Genomic DNA, 26,197 nt, shown 5'->3' on the forward strand with positions numbered 1-26,197 from the left:
GGGGCCGCGTAGTCTCCGCCGGCCGCTGTGGGATGTGGCCCCTTGGCGGAGCGGAGTCTCGCGAGAGCCGGGCGCGGCGCTGGGGCCGTTGCCGCGATACCGCGCCGTGTCCGGCGGGTGTTTGATGGCGGCTTGGGAGCGCGGTGAGTGGCGGCGGGGTGTGAGGGGGAACTGCTGCCGCCCGGGAAGAAGCGGGGCCCGCGCCTGTCCGCGGCTCCGCGGGGGTTCCCGGCTCTGTAGCAGGGGACCCTGGCGCGGCCATCTCCCCGGCTCCAGGCGCCCCCAGCTTTTCTGGGGGCGGGTTTTCATCGCCGCGGGGGATACAGGGGTGCTGCCTGCCGCTGCAGGTCATGGCCGGCAGTATCACCCTCTGACAGGCCCCTCCGAGCAGCTGCCTGGCGGCTTCGGCGCTCGAAAAGCTGTCTTGTGTGCTGCGGCTGGGGAGGAGATCCTCAGGGGGCTGGTGGAAGCTGCCAGGGTTTATCGGGGGTAGCGCAGTCTGGGTTTGCGTTGGTGACCGGTGATGCCTGAAGGACTGCCCACGGATAACCCAGATGGGTGTTTGCAACAGCGGTTCGCTTCCAGTTTGTTTCATGAGAGACTTGAATTCTGTGGGCAGATGCTGAAACAATAAATGTCGACAAGAATTAGCAGGAGTTACCTGTTTAGCAGTGCAAACTGAGGACTGACAAACCACCGAAAAGGGACTAGTGTCTCGACTTACTCATGGACCTTCTGTGGTCATTTCTGAGCGCTGTCTCTGTATCATACCATGCTGTTCCAGTAAGCAAGTGCTTTGCAGATTTCTAAAGAAAACTTAACTTTTAATACTGGGGAGAATTAAGCTTTAAATAGTTGATATCTGGTGGTTTTAAAGAGCTTGTGCAAATTAAAGGACTATTTCTATCCTTCCCAGAGAGAAGTTCACAAAGGAGCAAATATGGCCAGCAGTCACAGACCTTCAATAGCTCGTCCTTCTTCAAGAGCAGGAATGGGGTTGACCACAAGGCCTACCTCTTCGTCAAGGACTCCATCAGCAACCAGAATAGGAACAGGGGTATGTTAAAAAAATTTAAAATTAACTGTGATATATTTAGATCTTTATCCATTATTTTGGTGATTTTTTTTTTAGTACCATGACTGGAGTGATAGTTTCTCGGGAAAAATTTTAAGATTTAAATTTTGTAGATAATTTCATTTTCTAATTTTGACTGAAAATAGTCAAGGAGGTCTTGTATAAAGAGTTTATCTGGGAGACCTTAATAGCATTAATGTTTCAGGCAGAGAGAACAACGAGCAGCTGCTCAAAAGTAATGTTACCCATCTGTAGCAGACATTTGACTTAAGCTTTGCTTTCCTGAAGAGATGTGTATGCTAGAAGATTCTTATAGGAACAGTATAAAGATTAACTTAAATTTTTAATTGCTTTGACAATTGCATAAGGGTAATAAATTCATAGTTCAGAGCTCTGAGTTTTGTGTTTTGTTTTTTTAATAGATGCCTCCTAGTACATCAAGACCTGGTTCTCGTGGTTCTTCAACTACCGGAGTCTTATCATCTCAGATTAAAGTTGCAGACCGTCCAGTTACTCAACAGGGATTAAGTGGAATGAAAACTGCAATGAAAGGTATTTTTTACTGAAATGAGCTATCAAAGTGTCTGCAAACATTTTAAAGGAGTATTTAAGTTTTTAAATGAAAACTTTTCATTGCTGTATAAATTGCAGAGTGAATAGCTATGATTAATAGGAGTAGCAGAAAGGAAGCTTAAAACATCCCTCTAATTTTCTTCGCTCTTGGCAGAAGACAAAGGCTTTTCTGTACCTGAGCTATCTTTAAAAATTGTTCAGAAGAATAGAACAAGATACATTGTGTCTTCTACCATCACTGCAGAACAATTAAAATACTGTGATAGATAGTAAGTATTTATATAGCTGAAAAAGTAGTGATTATCTTCACAACAGTCTGAAGTGAATTTCTGCCCTCATTTGTTTTAATGAGGTAAAATCTATTTAGGAACATTGAGAAGGTGGCAGTTTTCTGCCTGCAAATTCTGCGGATTGTTTTCATAATTTACAGTTCATCAAAATTTGTTTTTCTCTAACAAAATGTCTTCTTACTCTCCTTTGGCAGGTCCACAGAGACAGATAATGGATAAAACATACTACCTGGGACTGTTGAGGTATGTCTTAACAACACATTCAAACTGCAGAAGGTTTTATGGGGATAAGTGGTGTTCACTTATAACGAAACTGGGCTTGTTATAAGGGATAAGGTCTTTTTGCATATAGTTTGTAGGAGGAAGGGAATTTTATGCTTATGTCCAACTACAAGTAGATTCCTTTGACTTTTTGTTACTAAGCTTGCTAAGTTAAACACACTCCCCTAGCATTGGTAAAAGAAGGGTCAGTGATTTTGAGCTTTCACCTGTAACACTTGATAGGTCTGATAGCTTCATTTATAAGAAAGAAGCATCACAAACTAAGCACTTTTTAGTGTATGTTTCAGGTGGTTTACTTGGATTATACATTGAGCTAACACTGACAAAGGTAAAGCCTTGCAGAAACCGTATTGCATAGCCTACTTTGTCAGTTGATCATATTGTAGTATTGATTAATCAGTCCTAAAAGATGTCCTTTCAAATCTGGATGATAACCACATTCTGAGAAATGATACTATGTTTTTTTTTTTTTTTCCTGATCATTTGAGAATAGTTCACATCTGTTTCACTGGCAGAGACAAAAATCTAGTTAAACCTTTCATCTCATATCCAGGTTTTCTAACAACTACTTAACAGTTGTATCTGATAGAACTGGTTTTTTCCTCACTTATCCAGATCTTCTTTGAAACACGGTGCAGTGTGAGAAAGAGATATTAATTGCATATCTCCTGTAGTAAAATAAAATTTCTGTTCTATCTGTGCTTTAGTTGTACATTCATATGTTATTGATTCTTCTTTGTTTATTTTTTTGCAGAAGCAAAACAAATGAACTCACAACAGAAATTAACAAGCTGCAGGAAGAAGTAGGAATGTATAAGCAAGAGAAGTCTGTCTATTTGTCATATGAAAAAAGGTGAGGTGTATTGCAGCTAATGCAGTGCTAACTTTCTCAGTTACAAGAATATTCTTGGGTATTGTGCAGGCTTCAAGGATCCGTTAAATCTTTTAATCATTATTTTATTTTTACATATACGAATCTTTTCACCTTAAGTTTGACTTTTTGTTTTGTTTTTAGGGCAGAGGCTTTAGCTGGTGAAATCAAAGAATTTCAGGGTCAGCTAGCAGACTACAATATGGTATGCTTCTTTTTTGTCTTTTTTATTGACATTACTCTGTAAAAATGTACTGGTTAATACTGTCTTTTATTCGGTTATTGTAAAGGAAAATGAGGGAAACTAAGGAAAATATTAAAAAGTGTACTATACACTTTTATATTAGGAGAAGCAGTTGCATATGGGTTTAAGAAATTACTGCTGCATAATTTTATGAGTTTTGTACAGCTACATATAATGATGATTACTTCTGAAAACTACATGTAATCTGTTCAGATTCCCAATAATGGTTTTTCCATTTGCAATAACATAAAATTTCTCTGTTTTCATGAGCACTTTGTGAGTTGCTGCATATTTGTCTAACTTTTTTCTGTGCAATTAAAAAAAAAGGGAGAGCAATAGCAGATTGGAATTCTGTCTCATTTCAGGTTGTGGATATACTTAACACCAATACAGATATGGCAGAAGTGATTAGAGATTACAATATGGTAAGATTTAGGATATTTGCTATGTCTGAACGGTGAAGTGGTGTGTGTGTGTTATATTCTTGGTGTTTTGAATGTATGGCATATCTAAAAAAGCATAGCACTGATTTAAAACTTACCCATTTTTTCCAGTTAAACTAAGCATAATATTGGCAACATGTCTGTAGTGGGACAGTTGTCTGAAGTGTTGCATTAACAGCCCCATGATAGTTTTCAGTGTTTTAGATTTGAGAAGGGTGTTGTCCTAACCCAAATTATGAATGTTAAAATATATTCTTTATTTGACCTAGGAGCGTAGAACACTAGTCTTATGAAAGGCAAATTCACCAGGCTGCACTGCCTTATAAATCTGCCTGGTCTTCTGGAAATTTAGTTCTTTTGTCTTTTGCCATTTAAATGACTCCAGTGTAATAAATATTAAATAGGTCTCAGACATGGCTAACCACAAAATCAGTGAGCTTTGTTCTTTCTTTACTTTCTTTTTTTTCTAACACATGTAGTGTTCCTCTAAGTATTAAGGTATGAGAGCATTAAGCATCTTCCATTTCTTGATCACTTTGTTTATGAGGAAAATAAATTTGTTTTAGAAAAGATTATTTTTAGTAGCTTGAAAAAACACCTGAGTATTTCTTGGTCAAAAAAATTGTTTTTTCCCTGAATTTGATTGAAACACAAAGTCACAATGTGTCATAAAAAGAAGAATGCTCAGCAAGTGTTACATTTTCATTCTGTCTGTAGGCTTAAACAGTACTTTACTAAATTTTCTAGTAATAAATCCCACAATGATAGTAAGTGAATTGTTTTGTTACGAACTTGACTGTATTTCTTTTTCAAACATAGAGATGCCTTCTTAATTCCTTTGGTTTCCAGTGGAAGACTGCAATTTCAGAAGGTCTTTCTTCAGTATCAACTGTGGAAAACCTCTGGAGCAGGGAGCCTCTGCTGCTCCTTCCTCTACTGCATTCTGAGCAGCTTCTTGCTCATTTAAAATAAACTTTAATTTTGTGTATAGAATCTGTACCTTTATTATTATATATTATATCAACATATCTTCCTTTTAAGTTAAAGGTTCAGAATGACCGAGATGCTCAGAGTGTGGATAAAATTTTCACAGAAAGACAAGCGTAAGTACGTGAATGTATGTTTCTCCAAAGCATGTAATGTAACCTTCTTTAAAGCTGTTAAATTCAGAACTGAACTGCACAAAATTGAGGTGTTGTCTTGATTCAGAAGTTCCTTAACAGTGCAATGCATGCCACAAGTGATACCTGAGTAATTTCAAGACAATACACCGGTGCCATGCTGCAGCTGAAGATCCTAGCTTTAAACTCTTCTGAGTAGCTGCTGTGGAGATACTTACCATGTCATCCAGAGGGAGTTAGGTGGCAGTGGAGACTACTGTCTTTTGGCAACCTGCTGTCAAGGTCCTGTGTTTTGGAGGTTGTGTTGCGGAGTAGCAGAGTGGGGAAAGCAAGCAGAAGTGGGAACTAGAACCGAGATTCCTCTCTGGTAAAGTAGGGGTGTGTGTGGAGGGGGGGAAGATGAGGACAGTGAGGTGCTTGCAGTAAGAATTTGTAAACCATGAGAACAGCTTGTGTAGTGATAAGCTGAGAGGGTGTGTTTCAGAGAAGCTTAACTCAGGGACAGGAGATGGGTAGGAGAAAAAGATGTCATCTTTCTTCTTGCCAGTAAAAGCAATCTTGATGATGTGATTTTATGTATAAATAAGCACTTCTAAAAAACAATTTACCATTTAATAAGTCACTTTTCAATTAAACCTCTAGTTTTTAACAGCTCACGGGTGTGTTGATTATATCCCTGAAGGCATGTTTAAGTGTTGAGAAAATATGGAGAGAAAACCCGGTTCAGCGGAAAACTAAGGCATAAAGGCATTAGATATATAATAATGGTAATTTATCATTGTGGTGTATGTAGACACACTTAAGGGAATGGAGCAATGGGTCTTTCTTGATCTGATAATTTGGGTGAAAAAGGAAAAAAACCCAAATGCTCTGTTCTCTGATCGTGTTAGTTTTGCCTAATAGACTACTGAGCTGTGACACCACTGATTTGGATTCAGTCCCCAGTCTAGCTGTGATCTGCTTCAACATTTTAGAGAAATTACTCTTCCTTTTTGGACTTCTTCACAATTAAAGCATTAGTGATTACGCCAGCTTCATAAGCTGGTTTATAAAAACTTGTTAATTGTAAGCAATATACAGTAAACTCTCCCCCCAGCCATAAGTAACCAAATAGTTTTTTATATAAGGTGGATTATGAGTATTTTTTGCATGTTTTGAAATACTTGTTGTGCCACTAATGCATGCACATCATATTTTTTAACTTCATGACTCATGAAGCAATCAATACCTTGTTATGGATTTGACGAGATAAAAAGAGATGGACTGCTTAGCTTCATTGTGTATTTTACATAAGTAGCATAATATGGAAGTACAGGTGTACTAGTTTTGAAAAGTCGGTTCATCATCCATTGTTTAAGACATTAACTCTCCTCAGTTACATAAGAATCTATGTATTTATCCTCAATAAATCCATCTTCCCCAGGCACAAATGCATGAATTTTTTCAAATATTACTATGGGATCTTCATTGTTTGTACCCGATACTGTAGGAAAAGAACTTGTGTCAGCTGAGAACTCCTGTTCAGACATCTCAGAGTCATTTTCTTCCAGACGACGGTGACTGTAGCTGATGAAATAGCGATACCACGTTGGGCATTTTACAGCAGTAAAAATCAGGAGTGTAGTACTTAGGACAAACCCTAGGACACCCGCTAGGAAGGTCCAACTCTTGCCAAGAATTGGTAACTCTTTAAAACAGACAGGAATAAAAAAAGTCATCTTCATGAGGAATACCAGGAAGAACTCTATTTTTTCATAGTTCAATTGAGAACTCACAAAATAAACAATAATAGGGGAATTAGTGATTTTCTCCCAAGCTTTAGCAGAATGTTATTATTATGTTATTGGGGAGTCAGTAACATCACTCAGACCAAAAATGCATGTACATTTCATATTTTCTAACAATACGAATCCACCATGCATATTTATCGAAAATAGTAGATTCAAAATCAGGTAAATTTCTGGGGAAATATAAAAGATAAAATTTTTTTCAAAATCCAAATTCCAAGATTGGGCTTTGGAAAAAAAAATAAAAATCAGTAATTGACTTCAAATTCTATTTCCCAGGCTTAAATTTCTGTATGGTAATGATGTCTGCACCCTAAAATATTACATATTTTGTTTGGCATATCCTTTCAATTTTGTTTCTTTTATAATAAAAATCTTAATAGTTGCCAGTAGCCTTTATGTAGAAGCTGATTTTGTGTGCTAGCCACTGTTCTAAAATAGATTATAGCTGCTACAGCAGTACTCTCTGTGTGGCAGTGGTGGCTTACAATTTGTGTATGTATCTGGAGATTGATATTTCTTCTGCTTTAGCCAGAAGCATGAGGTAAAATATTTCAGTATGGAAGAGTGGAAAAGAACATTAATTTCTATGTAAGAAAAAAAAAAAATTACCAAAAGAAAAGCTAGAGTATTACAGAGTGATGATGTAATTAACATCAAATGGTGAAGAAAAGTAAGGAGACTATCACTGAAATTTTCAAAGAATATGGGAAGAGCACATCCATGTCCTTTAAACTGAACACAGTTGAGGGCAGGAGTAAATTAATGGGATCACACTTTCATATTTTAAGAAGACAGCTACGTCCAGAAAGCAATTAGTTTGGAAGAAGTAATTGATTTTTTTTAAAAGATGCTTCTCTAGCTCTGCTAAGCAGAGATCTGGGCAATTATCTGAACTTCAAGCCTTTGAAATTTCATCGTCAATTTGTAGTATCATTTGAGAACTCAGGTGTGGTTTATCCATTTTGAACATGTATTCAGTAGAGTTTAACATTCACCATAATATGTGTACAGCCTATCAAAACCTGGAAATATGTTTGTTCCATAGCCCTGGCTTTTATGGGAGAATTACAGTGTAGTAGGAATACAGAATGATATGAAATCATGGAACAACAAACCAAACAACTTGTAAGCAGTAAAGCAAAACACCAGTATATTACCTGCATGTGTTCCATTGTTTCCAGTGATGTTGTTTGGAGTCAAATCTGTTAGTAAGGCTCTACTTCTAAGCTTAATGGCAGAAGTGGAAGTTATAATGTGCTCTAAAGAAGCTTTTTCAATTTTGCAGTCAGCTGGTTGGATAGCTGTTATCTTGATAGATAATTTTTCCTTGGTGTTTGGGAATGTACATGTGGTGTTGTTTTCATTTTCTGTGAATGTGAGCAGTGGAAAGGCTATGAGATATTGTTAATTAATTGGTACTCATCTAAAAAACATTAATAGATAACTAATGTCTTACTGCAAAATACAAATAAGTTGATGGTAGATATTATCTAGATCAGGAAAAAAAAAAAAGGCTGTTTTTTGTAAAAAAATAAGAAATGCTGCTCTTACCAAAACTTACCCAATGTCACATTAGAGGCAGTTAGCCATATCTGTAAATCAAGGAGGTCACAAGAGCAGGTCCATGGGTTTCCAGCTAAAACAATTTTAATCAATTTAAAAGATGATTTTATATTAAAAGATTTCAGAAAGTTATACTGTAGATTTAAAACTGTCAGACTTTTTAGAGAAGTAAATACATCTGAATCTAGTTGAGCAATTGTGTTATAGGATAGATTCAAGACTGACAGTTGATTTAATCCTGCAAATGCTGCTTTATGAACTGTGCTAATATGATTATTGCTGATATCCAGAATTACAAGTTTTGTCAGATTACAGAAGCTGTTATTATACAGTACAGTAATCATGTTTTCATTCAGATAAAGTTCAGTAAGGTTAATAAAACTTTGAAGAATCTCTTTGTCACTATCTTTTAAAGTGATTTTATTATTTTTGAGGCTTAATGTAGTAGCACTTTGGAAAAGGTTAGTGGGGATATTAGAGAGGTTCTTTCCAGATGCCTCACAAGTGACCTGTTGAAAAAAAGAGAATGACAACAATTAAATCGTGTAGGGAAACCTACTGAGGAAGGTGTTTGTGATGACTACTGAGGGCATGAAAAATCTTTCTTGTGTTTTTAATACCAGTACTTTAAAAGAAAAGTTCTACTGCTTTTCATGCAATTTTATTTATGTTTTTCTTAATGTACTTGTGGCCTGGTGATACAGGGGAATAAATCCTGGTGTTTAGAGAACGAAAGTTCCACATCACTTAGTGCTTACACTCTATTTGAGATGGAAGGCTTTTTATATGATGATCATACAAAATGTAACCAGTTTGGCATGCTAATTTGGAATTAGGAAGACTGTCTGGTTTAGAATTCTATGTAAAGGTTGGCTGGGTAAAAAACCAATTCCTTACCCACATAACCTGGAAAGAAGGTGTCATAGAGGAAGTGGATTCAAGGCTAAAAATTCATTCAAATATGCTTTTCACATGTTTTGTTTTAAAAACAGCTATGTTTACTCTTTAAATCATCTTTGAAGCAGACCTTCAACAAAACATTTAGTATATATTTTTATTATAAATATAGCATTTAAATTAATTTTAATTTTCTGGGTTGAAGTTTAGCATAGCTGCAGTCTTTCCAGGTTTGAGAGTGCTTACTCTCAATATCTTGAAACATTTTTGTTTTCTGAAAAGAGTAGATCATATGTGTATGAATGCATCACTGCAGACTATGGTTTAGTGTCAAGATCCCTGAACTGGCTTTAAAGGAGCTTCTAAGTGTTGAAAACAGATTGGTTGTGTTATCCCTCTTCCTAAATACGTAGCCTGTGTTCAGCTTCTCACTGTTGTGACAAGATTGAGTCTAGATAGCTTATTTAGAAACAAATGTAGGCAGAGTGCCTTTTCTACACTGTATATACCTATTGTGTGGTTTTCTTGTTGTTCATGTTTGTCCCAAAGATGAACAAGCAGAAGATACAGTGCTGAACCTGTAGGCAGTGAGTCAGAGCAAATAATGCAATACCAGTTTTATCACTGAACTTTTAATCAAGACTTCTTCCTTCCCTTCTATTCCCCAGTAAATACAAACGCCATTAAATTAATCTCTGAAAAAAACTTTAAAATTTCTTACATGGATTTGGACCTGACTTGGGCAACTTCTAACTCAATAAATCCCTCTAACTTGAGCAGTAGTTGGCCTTGTCCAAATAACTGTTGCTTTTTATGTCTATCGCAAAATGATGTAAAGATAAAGGAGGCACTCCTGCTGTGTGCAGAGAGATTTCACTGAGATATAAAACTATGTCAAATATATTGTGAGTGTTATTCATGCACTTACAATGACTGCTAGCAGCTAATTGTCAATTTCACAGAACACCTTGTCTTCTTATTTGTCTGTGTTTCTTTCTTCAGGAATTTTATGTTTACAAGGTAGTTTTTAAAAATGCCTTTAGCTCCTACAATACCTTTAAAAAATAAAGGTAATTTACATACATATAAAACTTACAGTTTGAGAAGTAATATGGCAGTCAGCAGTGACCGGATTCAAAAACAGCATTCCAGCCCAGATCACAAGCCAAGGGAGTTTCATGTTTAGAGCCTAGTAAAAAACAACACTTTTGTATACCAAGACCCAAATGGAGTGTCCTCTGTAGTGGTAGTTTAACAGATTAATAGATGTGGTTATTTCAATGATAATTTAATAAATTTTGTTCTACATAAATACTATGAAGTGTAAAATTAAGAGGAAAAACATAGGCTATCAGAATTAATGCATTTAGCTTTCACTTAACTGAGCCAAACCTAAAATCCAGTGATCAGACTGTATCAGCAAATAGAAAAGGGATTGATTGGACAAGTTACAGACAACAATTTCATAAATATGTAAAATGAATAAGCAGGGAGGTTACTCATTAATATTCCTGTTAAAGCAATTATGGGTACTGAAAGACTATGATAGGAGTAAACTGCAGAATGTATTCCGGCTTGCATTCTCTCGGAAAATAATTTCTCTTGTTGCCACTGACAGAGGCAGAATACTGTACTAGACTGATTGTTGATTTATCCAGTCAGTTTTCTTTTATGTTCTTATGTAAGTTATTAATCATTTTTTGTGAATTTTTAATTAGTAAATTGAACTTCTAATCTTTTTACTATCCATAATATAACATGTATCTTGTGACATATACTTGGACCTCTGTATTATGAAGGTGTAGTTGTCTCTCTGATCTTTCGAACTAAGAAACATGGTTCAATCTCTTGTGCTGGAGCTTTTGTACAGATTTAAAGGAAAGCTTTTCTGATAAATAGTTTTCACCATGACATTAACATCTCTCAGAGAAAGTGTCACTCATCTATCCACTTCGAATCATGCATTATTTGCAAGATCTGCTCATTTTGAACAGGAGTGGTAAACCATCTCTGTCAGATGTTAAATCAGTCCCTGTTTATGCCAGACTTCAATTAAAATCTTATGTAAAAGGTAGTTTATCCCTTTATTTTTATAGTTTTTATTAAGCATCTAAAGAGAGAACATAGTGGGCTAAGTGAATCTCAATATCTCCTTCACAGATTTCTATTGTTCAGATTAAAAAAGACCCAAAAAATAAATTGTAAAATACTTGTCTAAAGTGTCTGTAGTATCTTAGCTGTAGACTATTCACTGACTTTGACAGAGAAGGTGGGGGGGAAGTCAGTTGTGTGATCAGTGCTAAGTATGGGCAGCCAGTCTGATTTAAAAAAACACCAAGATAAAGAGGTCCAGGAGGCCTTTGCTGATCAGCATGCAGTAGATGAGGTCACAGAACAAATTGGTCAAGTCTAATTGATCTCTTCTGTACATTTCTGTGTCTGAGGACTGACCTCATTCACCTAAATGAATCAGGTTGGAAACTTCCTAACTTCTTGGAAAGAAGAAGATAAATGCCACGTATACTGTTCTGATCCATTGGAAATTTAAATTAAATACAAAAAGAGTTCATTAACCTTTTTGTTAGATGTTATCAGTGGCAAGGACAAGGGATAATAGCAGCAGCAGCCACTGTGCTATTGTGTTCTGTATTAGGTATTGTTCTTGTCAGTGATGGTACTGGTGGCCTGCATACTTTTTGGAGCCAGGGTGTATATTGCTAGTGAAAAACATGATGCAGTTTGAGAAATGCTGATATAGACCATGCTAACAGTTGGATATTGTGGCATACTTGGACTTTAAAGATACCACTTCCAAGATGTTCAGAAACAGAGTAGGCCTTAACCAAGCAATCTAGAAATACAGCTTAATAATGTTATTGTAGTTTGCAGATTTCAAGAAAAATACTGTCTTTAATAAGTGCAGAAAATATATTAAAATATTATTTTAAAAGTTTTAAAGCCTGTAAGTTAATAACAATCAAGTTAAAAATGCAAGTTAAAAGTTTTTGAAAACTTCAAGCAAAAAGTTAACATGTCTGAATAAAGAGGATGCCACTATCTTCACAAATCCTTTTCCTGTCTAAAAATTAATTCTGTGAATGTCTAAGTCAAAAATAGTTCCTATTTTTTACTCTCATTTCTACTGAAAAGGTAGAAGTTTTCTTAGAAATTTGATTTCCTGCATTGTGTATGTGGGAACCTGTATAATCAGTAGGAGAACAGGAAAGCATCTGTAATTTTAATTGCAGTTGAGCTTTTTATTAGAACCAGACTTTAAGAATTGCTGTTTAAAGTAATTGCTTTTTGAAAGAAACTGAGCCTTGGCAATACATTGGTAATAACTTGACATTTCCTTGTCATTAGAAGCATTTTCTTAAAAATTTTCCCTCAGAGAACTTTTGAAGATATTATTATTTAATAGTAATGTAATTCCTACTGGTTTTCTTACATTTCTAAAGAAAAGGGCAGATTTGGGGAGGTAACGGAGTTTGTATAACCAGGTAGTCTGGTTTCCAGAGAAGAAACGGACTGTTCCCTGGCTTTCTACTGAAGTACAATTTACTTAACAACTTTGCATGTCCAAGGTTCATAGTAATTGCTGAACTTTTAATGTATCTCAGGATGCAGTTGTTTCCAGTCTAGCAACAAAGTTATCCTAATAAATCTTTGCCTACATTTTGAAAAAGATGTGACAAGTGTCTTACCTTTCTGTTGCTTCCTAGAGGCAGCATATGTACACATGTATAGATTTTTCAGTGCACTGAGAAGAAATAATATGGTGCAACAGCACTTTGTTTTTGTTCAACCTTTGTACCTGATGAATAAGCAGGCAGTGTAAAAAAATAATAAAACTAGAAAATCCTTAGCAAAAGATTGACTAGGTTGAGCAACTTCTTATAATCATCTTGGATTTAATTGGATCTGCAGCCAATAGGGAAGTCTAATAGTAGTATACTCAAGTGTCAAGTTCCAGATCATATAGGAAGCACTGAGTTAAAATGCCACTGGTAATTTACAAGCAAGTTGGGTCATAATCAATTAAAGAAATGCTGGACGTATAAAAAGACTTATATTTTTTATGTGATCAGTCATCAAATTAAGAAAATTTAAAGATACCTGCATGCTGAAAGAAAGATCTCTAGTAGTTAAATCTGTGTTAATTCTTGTGGTTTGGAAACATCAACATAAGAGTTGCTGCAGGGTGTGATACATAAAGCTTATTATTTACAAAGAATTACAAACACTTAAGGATACCTGTTATATGGGCTATATTTCAGGAAGAAATTCTAAAAACAAATTATACTTGCTCTGATTTGAGAGCATGTCTATATGCAGGTTGAAAAAGCGATTATGTCTATACACACACTTTACATCCAATAATTTTTTTTCTTGCATTGGTGCTCATTCTGTCCAGTGCACAGCACCAAACTACAAAATGGTTTAGTCTCCTCTCATTTTCCATTCCTCTGAAATATGTGGCTGTAGAAACCATGTTGATTCACTATCCCTCTGTGACATTATTGCCACTTTTTTTTCTTAATATCTCAGAATATTCTGGAACTTTTCCAAGCCTCATCTCTGATTCGGCTTCATCAGTAGTCTTCAAATTACTTGTGGTAATGAATTGTCTTCCTGTGACAGCCATTACTGATATTTTTATTGCCTCTTAGAAAATCACTGAGTTTTAACATTCTGTCAAAAGGTTTCTATGAGAAAGGTGCATCACAGTTAAATCAGACATTTCTAGTCTCAAGGACATAGTGGATCACTTTGAAGTATTTAGCCAGGAGTCCAAATCACATAAGAAAAACAGACTTGCCTTGGGGAAAGATGCTACTCCGTAATGTGTCCATACACTACATCGGTGGGCCTGGGAAAGTAGGCTTTCTTTCCTTACTCTGCCATGCATACTTGCAGTCTCAGGAATAAATGAGAAAAATCGAGTAGATCTTAGAGACACCACTGCCCTCAACAGCGTCAGCTGTTTCCACATGGTGTTTTGGAACATAGGAGAAATGCAGCAAGTAGTATTCTCCTCTCCCCCCCAAATGCCCCAGTGATCTCCAGGAAAAGACACCCTGTTTGTACTTAAAGACAAGCTCCCAATGATCAGTACTGACAGTATCTGTGGGTGAGTTACATCTAGTGTGGAGATTTATTCTGCAAATCAGCAACCTTAACATTTTCTTGAATTCTTCATGGTGATTTTTCTGTTTTCATTCTGTCATGTCTTCAGCTGGGCTTGATTTGAGAGAAACTCTCACTGCTGAGACCTTGCAACAGCTTTTCAAGGCTCAGATTGAGGGATTATGAGCCTCCAATAAGTAAGTGTCATGAAAGTTCCCTCCCTCTCAGTTCCGTGCCTTCCAGAGGGTCTTAAATGAAACTACTCTCATAGCTTAAGAACATGTTTCACTTAAAGGTAACTCCTTTCCACTACCAAGTGTAACATAATTGTGTATGCATAAACTGGTGGATTTACTGCAAGGGCCTCATTCTTTGGAGCAAACCATTTTTACTCTCAAGAGAGTGTGCCATTTAATGTCATGTTACAACCATCCAGTATTTCTTGGGCAGTCCCAGTGCACTCACAGTTTCCCACAGAAAGTGGGAGATTATCATGTCGATTTGTTTCTTCATCATCAGACACCAAAGCATCTTTGCAGCATTGGTTGTTAACATGACAGAGTTTATACTTAACATCATCAGATTTCTGGAGTTTATAGCTCACTCTTGAAGCCAGTTGGAAGACTGGTTACACTTTTTAATCTCTTTTGAGAATTTCTTGAAAGTGTTGAAAACTATGAGGAAAAGTTCGGGGAGTTGGAATTGTTTCATCTCTAGAAGAGAGGAGTTAGTGGGTATCTTATCAAAGTAAATACTTTGGGCAGGAGTGAAGAAAATGGAGCTGGTTTCTTCTCAGTGATGCCCAAGGGCAGGACAAGAGAACAATGCCCACAAATTGGAGAACAGGAAATTCCATTTAAAAGTAAGAAAAAACTCTTCTTACTGTAAGAGTGGCCAAACATCAGGTCATGGCCCAGGCAGGTTGTGGGGTCTCCATCCTTCAAGATACTCAAAACCCACCTAAACAAGACACTGACAGTCTGCTCTAGGTGACAGTGCTTTGAATAGTAGGGCTGAACTAGATGACCTTCAGAAGTTCATGTCAACATTAGCTCTATTCTCCTTCTATGAAATTTTCATTATTCCCTTACGCTGAGATTGTCCTTGTGCAGATATTCTGCATCATCTTTTAGGCCTGATGGCATTCTTGGCTGCAATCATTGATCTGATAGTGTCAGTTACACAATATAAAATTTTTGGCATCTTGCAACTTGGGAAGAGTTAATGAAAAATAGAAGAAAAATAAATCCTGAAGGAAGGTATCTAGCTGATTTTGTCATTCTTAATAGTAGAAGTCACTCTTGAAATAAGCAAACAGTTTAAACAATCTTTCATGAACCCTGAAGGGAAGAAAGGTATACTCTTCAGGGTCTCATGAGTTTTGGTTAATTTCATCTTTAGCTGTGTTCTCAGATTGACTCTAGCTTTCAGGAATTTCATAGAAATTACTAGACATTACATGAAACAATGAGAACAACTGTTTATGCCTTCCTTGAATCTGCTAATATATTTGCTTGTGGCTGACTATACCTGCAGTGGTAGAGAAGTTTTTATGGTTGCAGCCCATTGATTTCCTAATGAGGTTAAATTCATGGAGCAAGAATTTCAGGAATACCTGATTTCTTAGTTCCTGCATGGTTAAGAGGCTCCACACTGCCTAAGACTCTGAAGCCATTCTCCATTCTTAAGAAATCCATCAATTCATTGCTGAAAGAAAGTTGTCTCACCATCATTACCCAGTATTGTCAAGTCCGAGTATCTATGTAATGTTTTCTTTATGCGCGCCCACAAATTATATATGAGCTTCTTTTTTTCAAACTGCTTGTTCTTATTCTAAAAATTCACTGATTGAGGGCAAGTGAGAGGGAGTCGTATACATTTGCCAGGTTTGGGGACTATGCAGGTACACAGTGTGGGAGTGTTAGAAAGTACTGTGTGGGTACTGTAACGGCAAAGAATTCTTCATCTTCTGCATTCTGTGGTGTGAATGCTTGTATAGCTAATACAACTCCAAGAAGATTAGATACAAGTAAGTAACTTCTTTTTTTAGAGTTCGTGGAGTTTTTGTGTTAAAGGCTCATTTCAGTGAGACTGAAGGAATACCAGAGTTTGAAATGGGTGTTTCAAATAAGCATCAACTAGCAGAAGGTACAAAAACGTTCTATTTTTACAGCACAGAAAAGTTAATTCAAGCTGTAGAAGAAGATATCGAACGTGAAAAGCTTGTAGCAGATGACATAATAAAAGATATGTCACAGGAAAATCAAGCTAAATATATGGAGATGAAGGCTGCAAATGAAAAACTCTCCCAGGTTGGTTTGTTTCATTGTACTTACCTGAAATGTTTCTCAGTCTGGCTCCACTGATTCTGGATACAATTTAAGTATTAAAGAGCTTGAGAATGGAGTAATACAATTAAAAAATCTTGTTGGTATCTTAATCAATTGTAGAAGTGCCTGAAAAACAAATAGAACAATTGACTAAAACCAAATACTTTTGTCATTTTGTATTTCTTAATTTAAGAACAAGTGATGTTCATCACTTTCCTTTTAAATGTGGGAACTGACCTGCAGGTTGACAAGCCATTGTAGTGCTTAGATGTTTCATCGTGTAAAAGGCAGGCAAAAAGGGAAAAACAACCCCAGCAATTTTTGTAGTTCACTTGAGTAGAAAGTTTTCTTCCTGTGTACAAAAATTAATCTGACTGGGGTTTTTTTGTTGTTCTTTCTGTACATCTGAATGGATCAGAAAAATTAACTGGGCTTTGTAAAATTTTTGTGACTTCACTAATCCTAATATTAACAAAAGCAGTAAGATTTCTAGGTTTTCTGAGATCATCTGGCTTTAGGCATACAGTCTTAGAAAGTTTCTCTGTATAGTCTGTATGGGAAGAGAGTAATCTTTTGAGGCCAAGTGCTTTCTAGCTATCTTAGGATAAGCTGAATTACTAGTCAGGGTCTACATGTCTCTTTCTGGGCTATGAAGAAACTGGTGGCTTGTTCAGATTTTAAAATCTGACTTTAAACTTCTGAAGCAGAAATGACAAATTGCACCCTCAGTACCGGTTTTTAGAAAAGTAGTGGGAAAAGGGCAAGCAATTTTTTGGTTATAGCCTAACTGCAAGTAACAATGATAAGAGGTTATTGGAAAAGTTGGATGGTAGGTGGCTATTATATCTGAGTTACTTGGAGAAGCTGGGCACAGTCTTGTCTTTTAAATTTTTAAGTGCAGCAACAAGGTGTTTTACAGCATTTTATAAATACTAAGCTGTGGTACAGAAAAGTAATCTCATCAAGTAAGAATTTTTATCTAAATTTAGTATTTTTTTCCTCTTTAGGAATTGGTTGTTCAGCAGCAGGAATTGGACGCACTAAATGTAAAGGAGGAGGCTCTAAGAACTGTACGTATGATAACAAGTCATTTCTGTACCAATCTTCACTGAACTCTAGCATAAAACATAATAAAGTAGAAAAATACCTAAAATCTTTCTCCTTAAATTTTCAAATACTGTAGGATCATGCCCAAGGAAGGCAAAGCTTTCTCTCTGTTTTCTACCAATAATTTCTAAGCAGTTTGGGATAAAAATTGTTCTTGCTAGATGCCAAGTACAAAATTATGATAGCAATATTGAGGTTTCCTAGCTTTAGTTACTCATTTGGTTTAAAATGTTTTTGTGTTATTTGGTTGTTTTAGAATTACCCTCTGAAGATCAACGTGAAAGTATTGTTCACATACTTCTTAAGGATTTGTGAGACCTAATTTTTCAATATGGTTTCAACTTTCAGGATATGTGAGAATGATTTACTTCTTCCACATTCCATTTCAAAAGCAACTAGCATTTGAAGCATGAAATAGTACCTGCTAAGATACTTTTTATCCCATATACATACATAAACACACACTTCTAATACACTGTCATATTGGTAGATTGAGAAGAATTTTCTTGTATTGGGTCTTCCATGGATAAAATGATCTATGAGCTGAAACAGTCATGTATGTATTCCGGAAGTGTAAATTTCAGGTACTACTAGACATTTTTCCAGTCCTTTTGAATACTGTATATGATTTGTGATCCTCTAGAAATTATGAAGTAGTAAATCTACTCAGAAAATTGGCCTGATGATGAACTCATACAGCAAGAAGTAGCTGACTGGCTTATTGCATTCCAGAAAATGCAATATTGAGAATATGGATTATAAGTTTTATTATTTATACTGTCTCTGTACTGTTTGTAACAAATAAGCATCACTTTCAGTGTATAGATGAGTGTTGCTTAACTAAAGTATAAATTCTGCAATGCTTTCTTGCCATCTGAAAATGGATAGTAGGTGTTTGCTTTTCCCAACAGGAAATAGCACACTCGCAGGTGAAACAGGAGGCTGTGCAGCTGTATGAAAAGCTCCATGAGCTTGAGGAACGTCGAGATCAAATGATTGCTGAGGATAAGAACATGGAATCTCCACAAGAGGAAAGAGAGAGATTACTAAAGCAGGCAAGAATATAAAATATTATCATGTAAAAGATTCTCTGAGTCAGTATTTTAAGGGATGATAATATTTGAAAATACTTGGGTTTGAATCTTGCCTTTGCTCTTTAAACAGCACAAATCACCTGAAATTAAGAACAGTTAATGAATTGGCTAGATGGGATGTTTCAGGTTCAGCCAAAACAAAATGGGCACAGTCAGCTTTGCTGATTGACTTGGAAAATTGATCCTGTTGAACAGTTCTGTAACATAACTCCAAACAGTATCTTTGTGACATACTGAGCAGATATACTAATCTAGGAACAATTTAGTTAGTTTACAAGGATCTATGCTGTGTTATGTAATTATCCATATATACATATATATGAATTATTGGACTGAAAAACACTGGTAATGTTTTTGGTTTTCAAATATGTAATGATAAATCAGGAGAATATATGGAACACAAAACACTTATATCACCTCTTCAGTGAAGAGTCGTTGTTGGACAGAGATAGCAAGTTTGTGATTTCATATGCTGAGTTTCTATTCTCTGTATACTGAATTAAGAAATTTTTTTAATTTCTTTTTTCATGTGAAGATTTTATTTCACATGGTAAAGTTGTTATACTTTTTTATAGGTTAAGGACGATAGTCAAGAAATAGCAAGCATGGAAAGACAGTGAGTAATCCCATTGTACTGTTGCTACAAATTACATTTAGACCCTAAAGACAGATATTTGAATTCTGTTACATATTTTTACAGACTTCTAGAACATCACTACATTTTTGAGCCTCTGCTAGTGTTAACTTTCCACAGAGATTAGAATATATCCTTCTGTTTCAACTAAACGCGTTTTATAGTGATAAGGCATTTAGATCTGCATAATATGATACTTCCTATCCTTATGAACATGCCTTAAGAATATAAATTGGTAATAGGACTGACAAAGACTTCTTTAAGGGTGAAGAAGACATTCATCCATAAGAGGTACTCGTTGGAGACATCTGTGAACTTGAGCCTACTTTACACTGCAGTCACATTTTGAAGAGTTTGTTTTGTGTCTTAAAACCTAAAGATTATGAAGTTGCTTACAGAAAGTTAAATTTTAAAGAGTAACAGGGCACTGCTTCTTTATTCTTGGCTACTGGACCTTTCTGAAGATTTGCCAGAAACTCTGGTAAATGTTATAATAAATAGTAAAGGGGAAAGTGGGGGGTGAGGGAAGAGAGGGGGAGATAAAACGGTGCAATATTTTTGTGATTTTGAGCCTTCTGCTTTCTCTCTCTACAGAAGAATTGGGATAATTTCTGAAATCTCCTAGAAACAATTTTAAATTCTTTTAAGCAATATTCGTGAATGTAATCATTGGTTAATTTTTAGTTCATTGACAGCTTTGATTGGATAATAAGTTGCTTAACAATTTTCAGAAAGAAACAATAACAGAGAATTATATTTGAGAATTAACATAGAAATGTTTTTAAAATAGTTTCCTTTCTCACTTCAGTTGATTATATAATATAGTGTTTTACTTGGCAATTTCTTAGTCGATTTTAGTGAACACAGGTAATTTTTAAGACCTTCAGTTCCTTGTTTACCGATTATGTTGTACCTCTGCAAAGCTGTATAGCAACCAGCAGAGGGACCCGTTGAGTAAATTAAGAATTACTAATGATTCAGCAAAAAATGTTTTTAATAAAAAAGAGCAGCAGTACTTATATTTAATAGATATAGGGACTAAAGTGACAGGTGCTTTACATATACATTTTATAATAATAGCAATCATCCTTGTAGTCTTTTGGTTTTGATAAACAGGTTTGCTATTTTTATTCTTGATTTTTCTCATCATTTTTGTCTAAAAATAGTATTTTACAACACCTTTTCAACCTTGGATTTCATTATCTGTTTGTCAGGCTGACAGAAGTAAAAGAAAAAACAAACCATTTTAAAAAGGTCATTCAACGACTTGATATGGATCTGGAGAATCATCAAGGTAATATGACTGGAGTTGTCGCACACTATGCAGAACTGCATCTGTTCATATTATAACACATATTGTTATGGACATTAGTTGATTTAAACATTTAGGTTTATATAAATGTCCATTATTCACCATCAGGGAAGGTTTTGTGTCTAGGGATGCAGGCTTCTGTTTTCAGATGTGAGAAATGGGGAGTACCCACCTTTAGTGGCACATTCATCAAGTTCATGTTGAATCATAAAGCTACTATATAAAATAATAGTACAGCTCTTTGGTTTTCTGCCACAATTTTATTTGTAGGACTACTTGAGGAATAGAAGTTTCTCTTACTGTCAGCATTGCAGAACAACTTAGCTTTATAAAAGCTTTTATTTATTTCAACTTTTATATGATCTGATACACTGTCAGTGAATGTGGAATTGAGAATGTTTATTAATAATGTGTAAAGCAGACAAAATTCAGTACTGTTTTTATCTGTTTCTGAAACTTCTTGGGTTGATCTTTGCAAGAAGAGTTTGAGAGCTGCCTAGAAATGGCATTAACTTATACAACTACCTCCAGCAAGCACTTGCTGTAGTACATTAGGATAGGTTAGGTTGGGATTTGTCCTAGCACTCAAAGCTATGGTTCTGGAGAAAGTAATTTAGTTTGAGCATAGGCCCTCAACAGCTATGGAAGATTCTCTTTAAAATGGAACTTGATCCCACTGAAAACCTTATAATTATAAGGAATCTTGTTTAGGTAGGAGCTACATAAATATGTGCATACATTCTGGAAAACTTTGTAACAGGTTATTTAAATTCTGTATGGCTGATGAATTAATGTATTTGTGTCCTTTTTACTTTATACCTTTCTCAGGCAATCAGTGTAAAATTTAACCGTAAATTTCTTCAAGGTGAACAACTATTTCTAAAACTGACCCTAAACAAATTTTTAATACATCTGTTTCTCATCTTTTGCATTACAAAATATTTCATATTTTTCCAGATATTTCATTATTTTTGTGCAAATAATTTATTAAGACTGTTTTATTAGCTTTCTTGTTTCCAGATAACATCATTGCCAACTTTACTATTCTGCTTTAATTTTTTCTTTTTGTTTGGCTTGCAACTCTTTTTTTTGTATCTTTGGAGAAATGCAGAAGGTAAGAAGTGAGTTGCTTTTCGCATTTTCTGATTAGGTTTACATACACGGTCATTCATTGTTAGACTGTGTGTTTTTCACTGTTCTAGAAAAAGACCTCTGTTGGAGAAGAGGATTTAAAGCATATGTAGGAGAAAGCACATACTCTCTGTCAACATACCAGGAACAGTCAAGATATTCAGAATTAAGTTACATTGTGGTATAATATAGAGGGGATTTCACCTACTGATATAACAGAGGGAATAAAGAAGATATTCCTAAGGAATAGCTTTAAGACACAGATTCTAAACTCCCAATGCCTTCTTCTCTAGTAAATGGAGAGAGAATCCCAGAGGGACGTTTGTACTTCTGCTCTAAATCAACATCTTGGTGTACCATTGAGATTCCTGCCCTCCCTTCCTCCATGGTCAGCTTGCTTCTGGCTCAATATTTCAACTGTTTATTACAAAGCATTCCCAGAACTTCAGCCTTTAAAGTTTTTTAGTTACTTATTTAAGGTAAAATAGCCAGTGAAAAAAAAAAGATTACAACTGAGGATTTTTTGAATGTTTCAAGATAAGCATTTTAGTGCTAGGAACATTTTTGAGCAGGAAAAAAAAAATAAACAGATCATAAATAGAAGAAACTCATTTTAGTTTTCACTTAAGAAAATCTAAGTAAGTAAAAGTTCGCCCATTTATTATATGTTCCATATATTAGCAGTTACCTTTAACTCATTAGTCACAATCAAGATTAACTCATAGTGGAATAGACTTAACACTTCATAAATTGTACAACAAGCTAAGATATTGTTGTAATAATGCCGTATTTTAAAGAAAACCTATCTGTAAAGACATTTTAAATGTTGTGGTCTTCATTTCAAATATGTTTTTTCTTTAAATGCTTGGCAGATCATGTAGTTCTCTGTTTCATGGCTCACTGTAACTAGATTTTTCAAGAGTAGAACAGACTGAGTTATTAAATATTGGAGACTTGCCTTGCAAAATGAAAGAGAGAGTCCAGCAAGGAACAAAGACACAGCTGCAAGGAAGCTGAAGCAGAATCACAGTCCCCTAGGGGCCCACGGGTGTTCCTATTGTTTGTATATACTAGATAAAAAGGAAAGCATGGGGGTGTACAAGTAAAAAGACCTGCAGAAATTTGCTAGCTCAGTTATAGCTATATATATGTCATTCTTTTTCTTTGTATTCTTTAAAGTTACAAGATTGTACTGAAAATTAAACAATGCCTGAGACTCAAAAAATTAAAAATTTAGATGTTTGAAACTTTAAATTATTCTTAGGAGCTAAATTGTCTCATCTTCTCAAAACTTGTGACAAATACATCAAGTCTACAACTGTACTATTACATTTAAACTAAGAGCTATTTATGGTCAGTAGTTGGATTTAAAGATGGAGTGAGTTATGTATTGTATGTTATTCATTACTCCTAATACTACTATAAAGAATGTGTATGGAAATATTCTTTTAAACTTAATTGTATAAAGTTTTCTGTGCATTTTATTTTCCTATGCCATTGCTTGTACAGTTTTCCTGTTTATTTCCCTGAGATTGTCATGCTGTTGCTTACAAGCTGTGCATCCTTATGAAAGTACATTCTAATGTGTGAAAGTGCCATTGAAATGGTCCGTGTGTTAAACAGAGCTGCAGAAAGTTTTAACTAACCATTATGCCCAAATACACAAAAGCATTTGCTCTTTATTATTGGAATTCACCTGGCTTCAGAAAAATCCTATGAACTCCCTTTGTTCAAACCAAGTATTTATCCCACTCTTATTTATCAAAAATTCTAATCTCTGAAAGGTTCTAAAAATTGCATTGAGGCTGATTTATTAAGCTATTTTTCTTTCTTTTTTTTAATGTAAGTGTGTATGACATAGCCAGTAGAAGTGACTACATTAAGTGACATGGGATGAGTCCTGTAGTTTCTAGACATGTAGAATTTTTATTTTTAAAATTGACATGTTTCCTACCTAAAGGAATCCAGAACTGAGACAATAGGAAGTTAAATCAATGTTACCTTTCTTGCAGGAGAGGAAAATTGGAAATACAAAGAGCTGAAGAAGAGGGAAGAAAGCATGGACAGTAAGTTGTCTAGTATACTTTAATTAGACATAACTCCACCAAAATACAGGTTTTCTTATATTGTTAACACTCAGGTAATTTAGAGCTGAAAAGAACTGATGTCCTGATCTTTGCATAAAGTTTCTGTGATCTATCTTAGGACAAGATAATTGATATCTTAAGAATTACAGAATAGTTAGAAACATTTAGAGCATCTTTCAAGGCTTTTCTTCAGACGTTAAAGGTCTTAGGAACACAGCTTTATTTTATGAAAGCAAGGCTGAAATTAATTTTGAAAATAATTTAAATAGAGGAGATAAAACCAGATGTTCAGGTCTGATTAAAAGCAGAACTTCAAAATTTATAAACTTAGACATAATGGAATTCTTTACAATTAAGGCTTCTCTTATCTGTGTATTCAACATGAGTGTTACTGAAGCTTTCTTCCATATTAAAAGGTTCTAGTGTTTTGAAGACCTCAGCAGCAATTAGCAGAGGATTAAAATAGAACTGTTTTTAAAATATACTCTATTGCTAGTATACTGTAGTAGGCAGCTTACAAAAAAGGTTGGTCTGTTACTCAGCAAAAGGGGAAAACAATGAATAAATATACCATGAAGGCCAAAGTATATAATATCTTTTTCTAACAGTGTTCTCTAAAAATGTTCAATATAATTTATGGCTAGCATTATACTGAAAGAAAGGTCTCGGCTGACAATAAGGATAAGAACATACTTAGAGAGTTTCTGCATTTTCAAATTACCTGATTTCCTGAGAAGCAGAAAAGCAGAAGCTCACTTTTCAGTACGAATACAGACTGTGAAAGCAGGGCCTTATGATCATTTTGACTTTTAGGGTTTTGGTTATGCTTCTGCCCTTCATTGGGGTATATTGATGCAGTTCCAGAGCTGTTTGAGATTAACTGAGAGATTTGGGGGAATATACAGGAGTCCTGAAGATGGGAAAAAAAGCAAATACATACCTGTCTTGAAGAAGAGGAGCAGGGGAAGTATAGACCAGTCAGCTGAATATCCATTTTCAGAAAGATTGTGGAAAAAATAAGCAAGGAAACAATTTGTAAGCATTACAGAAACAAGAATATGAATAACAGTAGTATTGATTTGACAAGACCAAACAACTAATTTCCTTCTTTGACAGAATAATATTGCAGAATAAGGAGATGCAGCAGATGATGTGTACTTTGACTTTAATAAATCTTCTGTTTTATGTTCTTAGAAGCAAATTAGGGAAATACTGTTCTTTATTAACCTACACTGTGCATTTGATTAACAAAACTATTAATTATGAAAGATTCACTGCTAGGATGGAAGGATGTATTGAGTTTTACAGTGTGTTGGATGTTCAGATTAGCCAATATTTTTATTAATCAGTTAGATGACAGGAGAGAAAGTAAATACATAGTTCCACAGAAAATGCATTGAAAAAGCTGACATCATGTTGGAAGAAGGGTTAGAATTTAAAACATATATGGCAGTTAGAAGTCAGGTGCAAAAAGTTAAAAAGGGATTAACTGTAAATTTGTACACTTGGGCAGAGTAATCGACAGCAAAAATGCAGAACAGTTCATTAGGCACAGCTCTGTGTTATGTCTCAGAGTTACAGTGAAAGAAGTGAACATGTCTCAGCAGTATCACACTAACATGGAAAAGGAGATATTACAGCAGTAGGTATACATAGGAGTGTAATTTGTCAGACACATGAAGTAATCTTGTTCCTTGTGCATTGAGGAAGGCTTCAGTTGGAGTATTGCCTCTCGTTCTGCACATGAAGAAAGAGGTTGGCAGTCCTGAAGAGAAACTGATGGGGGATGTGGAAAGCATGACCTGAAAGAAAATATTAAGCAATGACTCTTTTATTTTAGAGCATTTATGATAGTCATCAAATGTGTAAAAAGCATGGTTCCAATAAGTGAATAATTTATCTCTGCATAAACATGGAGGACAGAAAAGGAGCAATACACCAATAGTTGCAGAAAGCTTTCTGGTTGGATATTAGGAAAAAACCTCCTAACATTAGCACTCACCAAGCTTTGGAATGGATTAGTCAGGAGAACTATAGAGTATCTATCATGAGCTGTGTGTAAGAAGAGTATAGACAAACATCTGAATTAATGACATACAGTTGTTTTTGTCCTGGAGCAAGTGAGTTAATTAGATGACCTCTTGCAATGTCTTCCATTCCATTTTTTATGAGTCTGTGAAACACACAGCACTCAGATGAAACAAGGTCAATCAGATGTGATGAAAA

At 35.4% G+C, this 26,197-nt stretch overlaps 2 protein-coding genes across 4 annotated transcripts in view; one reads left to right on the forward strand and one right to left on the reverse strand.

Moving 5' to 3' along the window:
• The first annotated feature begins 29 nt into the window (after positions 1-29).
• The window catches only part of IFT74 (intraflagellar transport 74), a 39,602-nt gene continuing 13,434 nt past the window's right edge, over positions 30-26,197 (forward strand). For 2 of the 3 annotated variants that reach the window (XM_033010019.2, XM_033010021.2), the window contains exons 1-15: positions 30-143; positions 917-1,057; positions 1,498-1,627; positions 2,133-2,181; positions 2,975-3,073; positions 3,236-3,296; positions 3,701-3,760; positions 4,820-4,881; positions 16,450-16,588; positions 17,614-17,676; positions 18,625-18,768; positions 19,383-19,423; positions 20,656-20,735; positions 21,865-21,867; positions 23,897-23,950. In XM_033010019.2, coding sequence (XP_032865910.2) covers positions 941-1,057; positions 1,498-1,627; positions 2,133-2,181; positions 2,975-3,073; positions 3,236-3,296; positions 3,701-3,760; positions 4,820-4,881; positions 16,450-16,588; positions 17,614-17,676; positions 18,625-18,768; positions 19,383-19,423; positions 20,656-20,735; positions 21,865-21,867; positions 23,897-23,950 — 1,102 coding nt within the window. In that variant the 5' untranslated portion in view covers positions 30-143; positions 917-940. The remainder of the gene's footprint in view (positions 144-916; positions 1,058-1,497; positions 1,628-2,132; positions 2,182-2,974; positions 3,074-3,235; positions 3,297-3,700; positions 3,761-4,819; positions 4,882-16,449; positions 16,589-17,613; positions 17,677-18,624; positions 18,769-19,382; positions 19,424-20,655; positions 20,736-21,864; positions 21,868-23,896; positions 23,951-26,197) is intronic. The other variant, XM_033010020.2, reaches the window with a different exon arrangement.
• LRRC19 (leucine rich repeat containing 19) lies at positions 5,626-12,880 on the reverse strand. The gene is made up of 5 exons (XM_009963314.3): positions 12,854-12,880; positions 10,246-10,338; positions 8,251-8,761; positions 7,847-8,056; positions 5,626-6,586 (listed from the first exon to the last, which is right to left on the reverse strand). Exons 1-5 carry the CDS (start codon positions 12,878-12,880, stop codon positions 6,261-6,263), a joined length of 1,167 nt encoding a protein of 388 aa, XP_009961616.3. The 3' UTR covers positions 5,626-6,260.

This window comes from Tyto alba, unplaced genomic scaffold, assembly GCF_018691265.1.
Source record: "Tyto alba isolate M040663 unplaced genomic scaffold, T.alba_DEE_v4.0 Super-Scaffold_13, whole genome shotgun sequence".
NCBI classification, from domain to species: Eukaryota; Metazoa; Chordata; class Aves; order Strigiformes; family Tytonidae; genus Tyto; species Tyto alba.

Bases quoted from the DNA above. Each gene is read 5' to 3' on its own strand.
- LRRC19 (XM_009963314.3), bottom strand. From the start codon at position 12,880: ATGCTGCCTCTAGGAAGCAACAGAAAG. The intron at 10,339-12,853 runs GTAAGACACTTG...GTTTTTTACTAG, and splicing joins CTCTAGGAAGCAACAGAAAG to GCTCTAAACATGAAACTCCC. The intron at 6,587-7,846 runs GTAATATACTGG...TCTGTTTTAAAG, and splicing joins AAACAATGGAACACATGCAG to AGTTACCAATTCTTGGCAAG.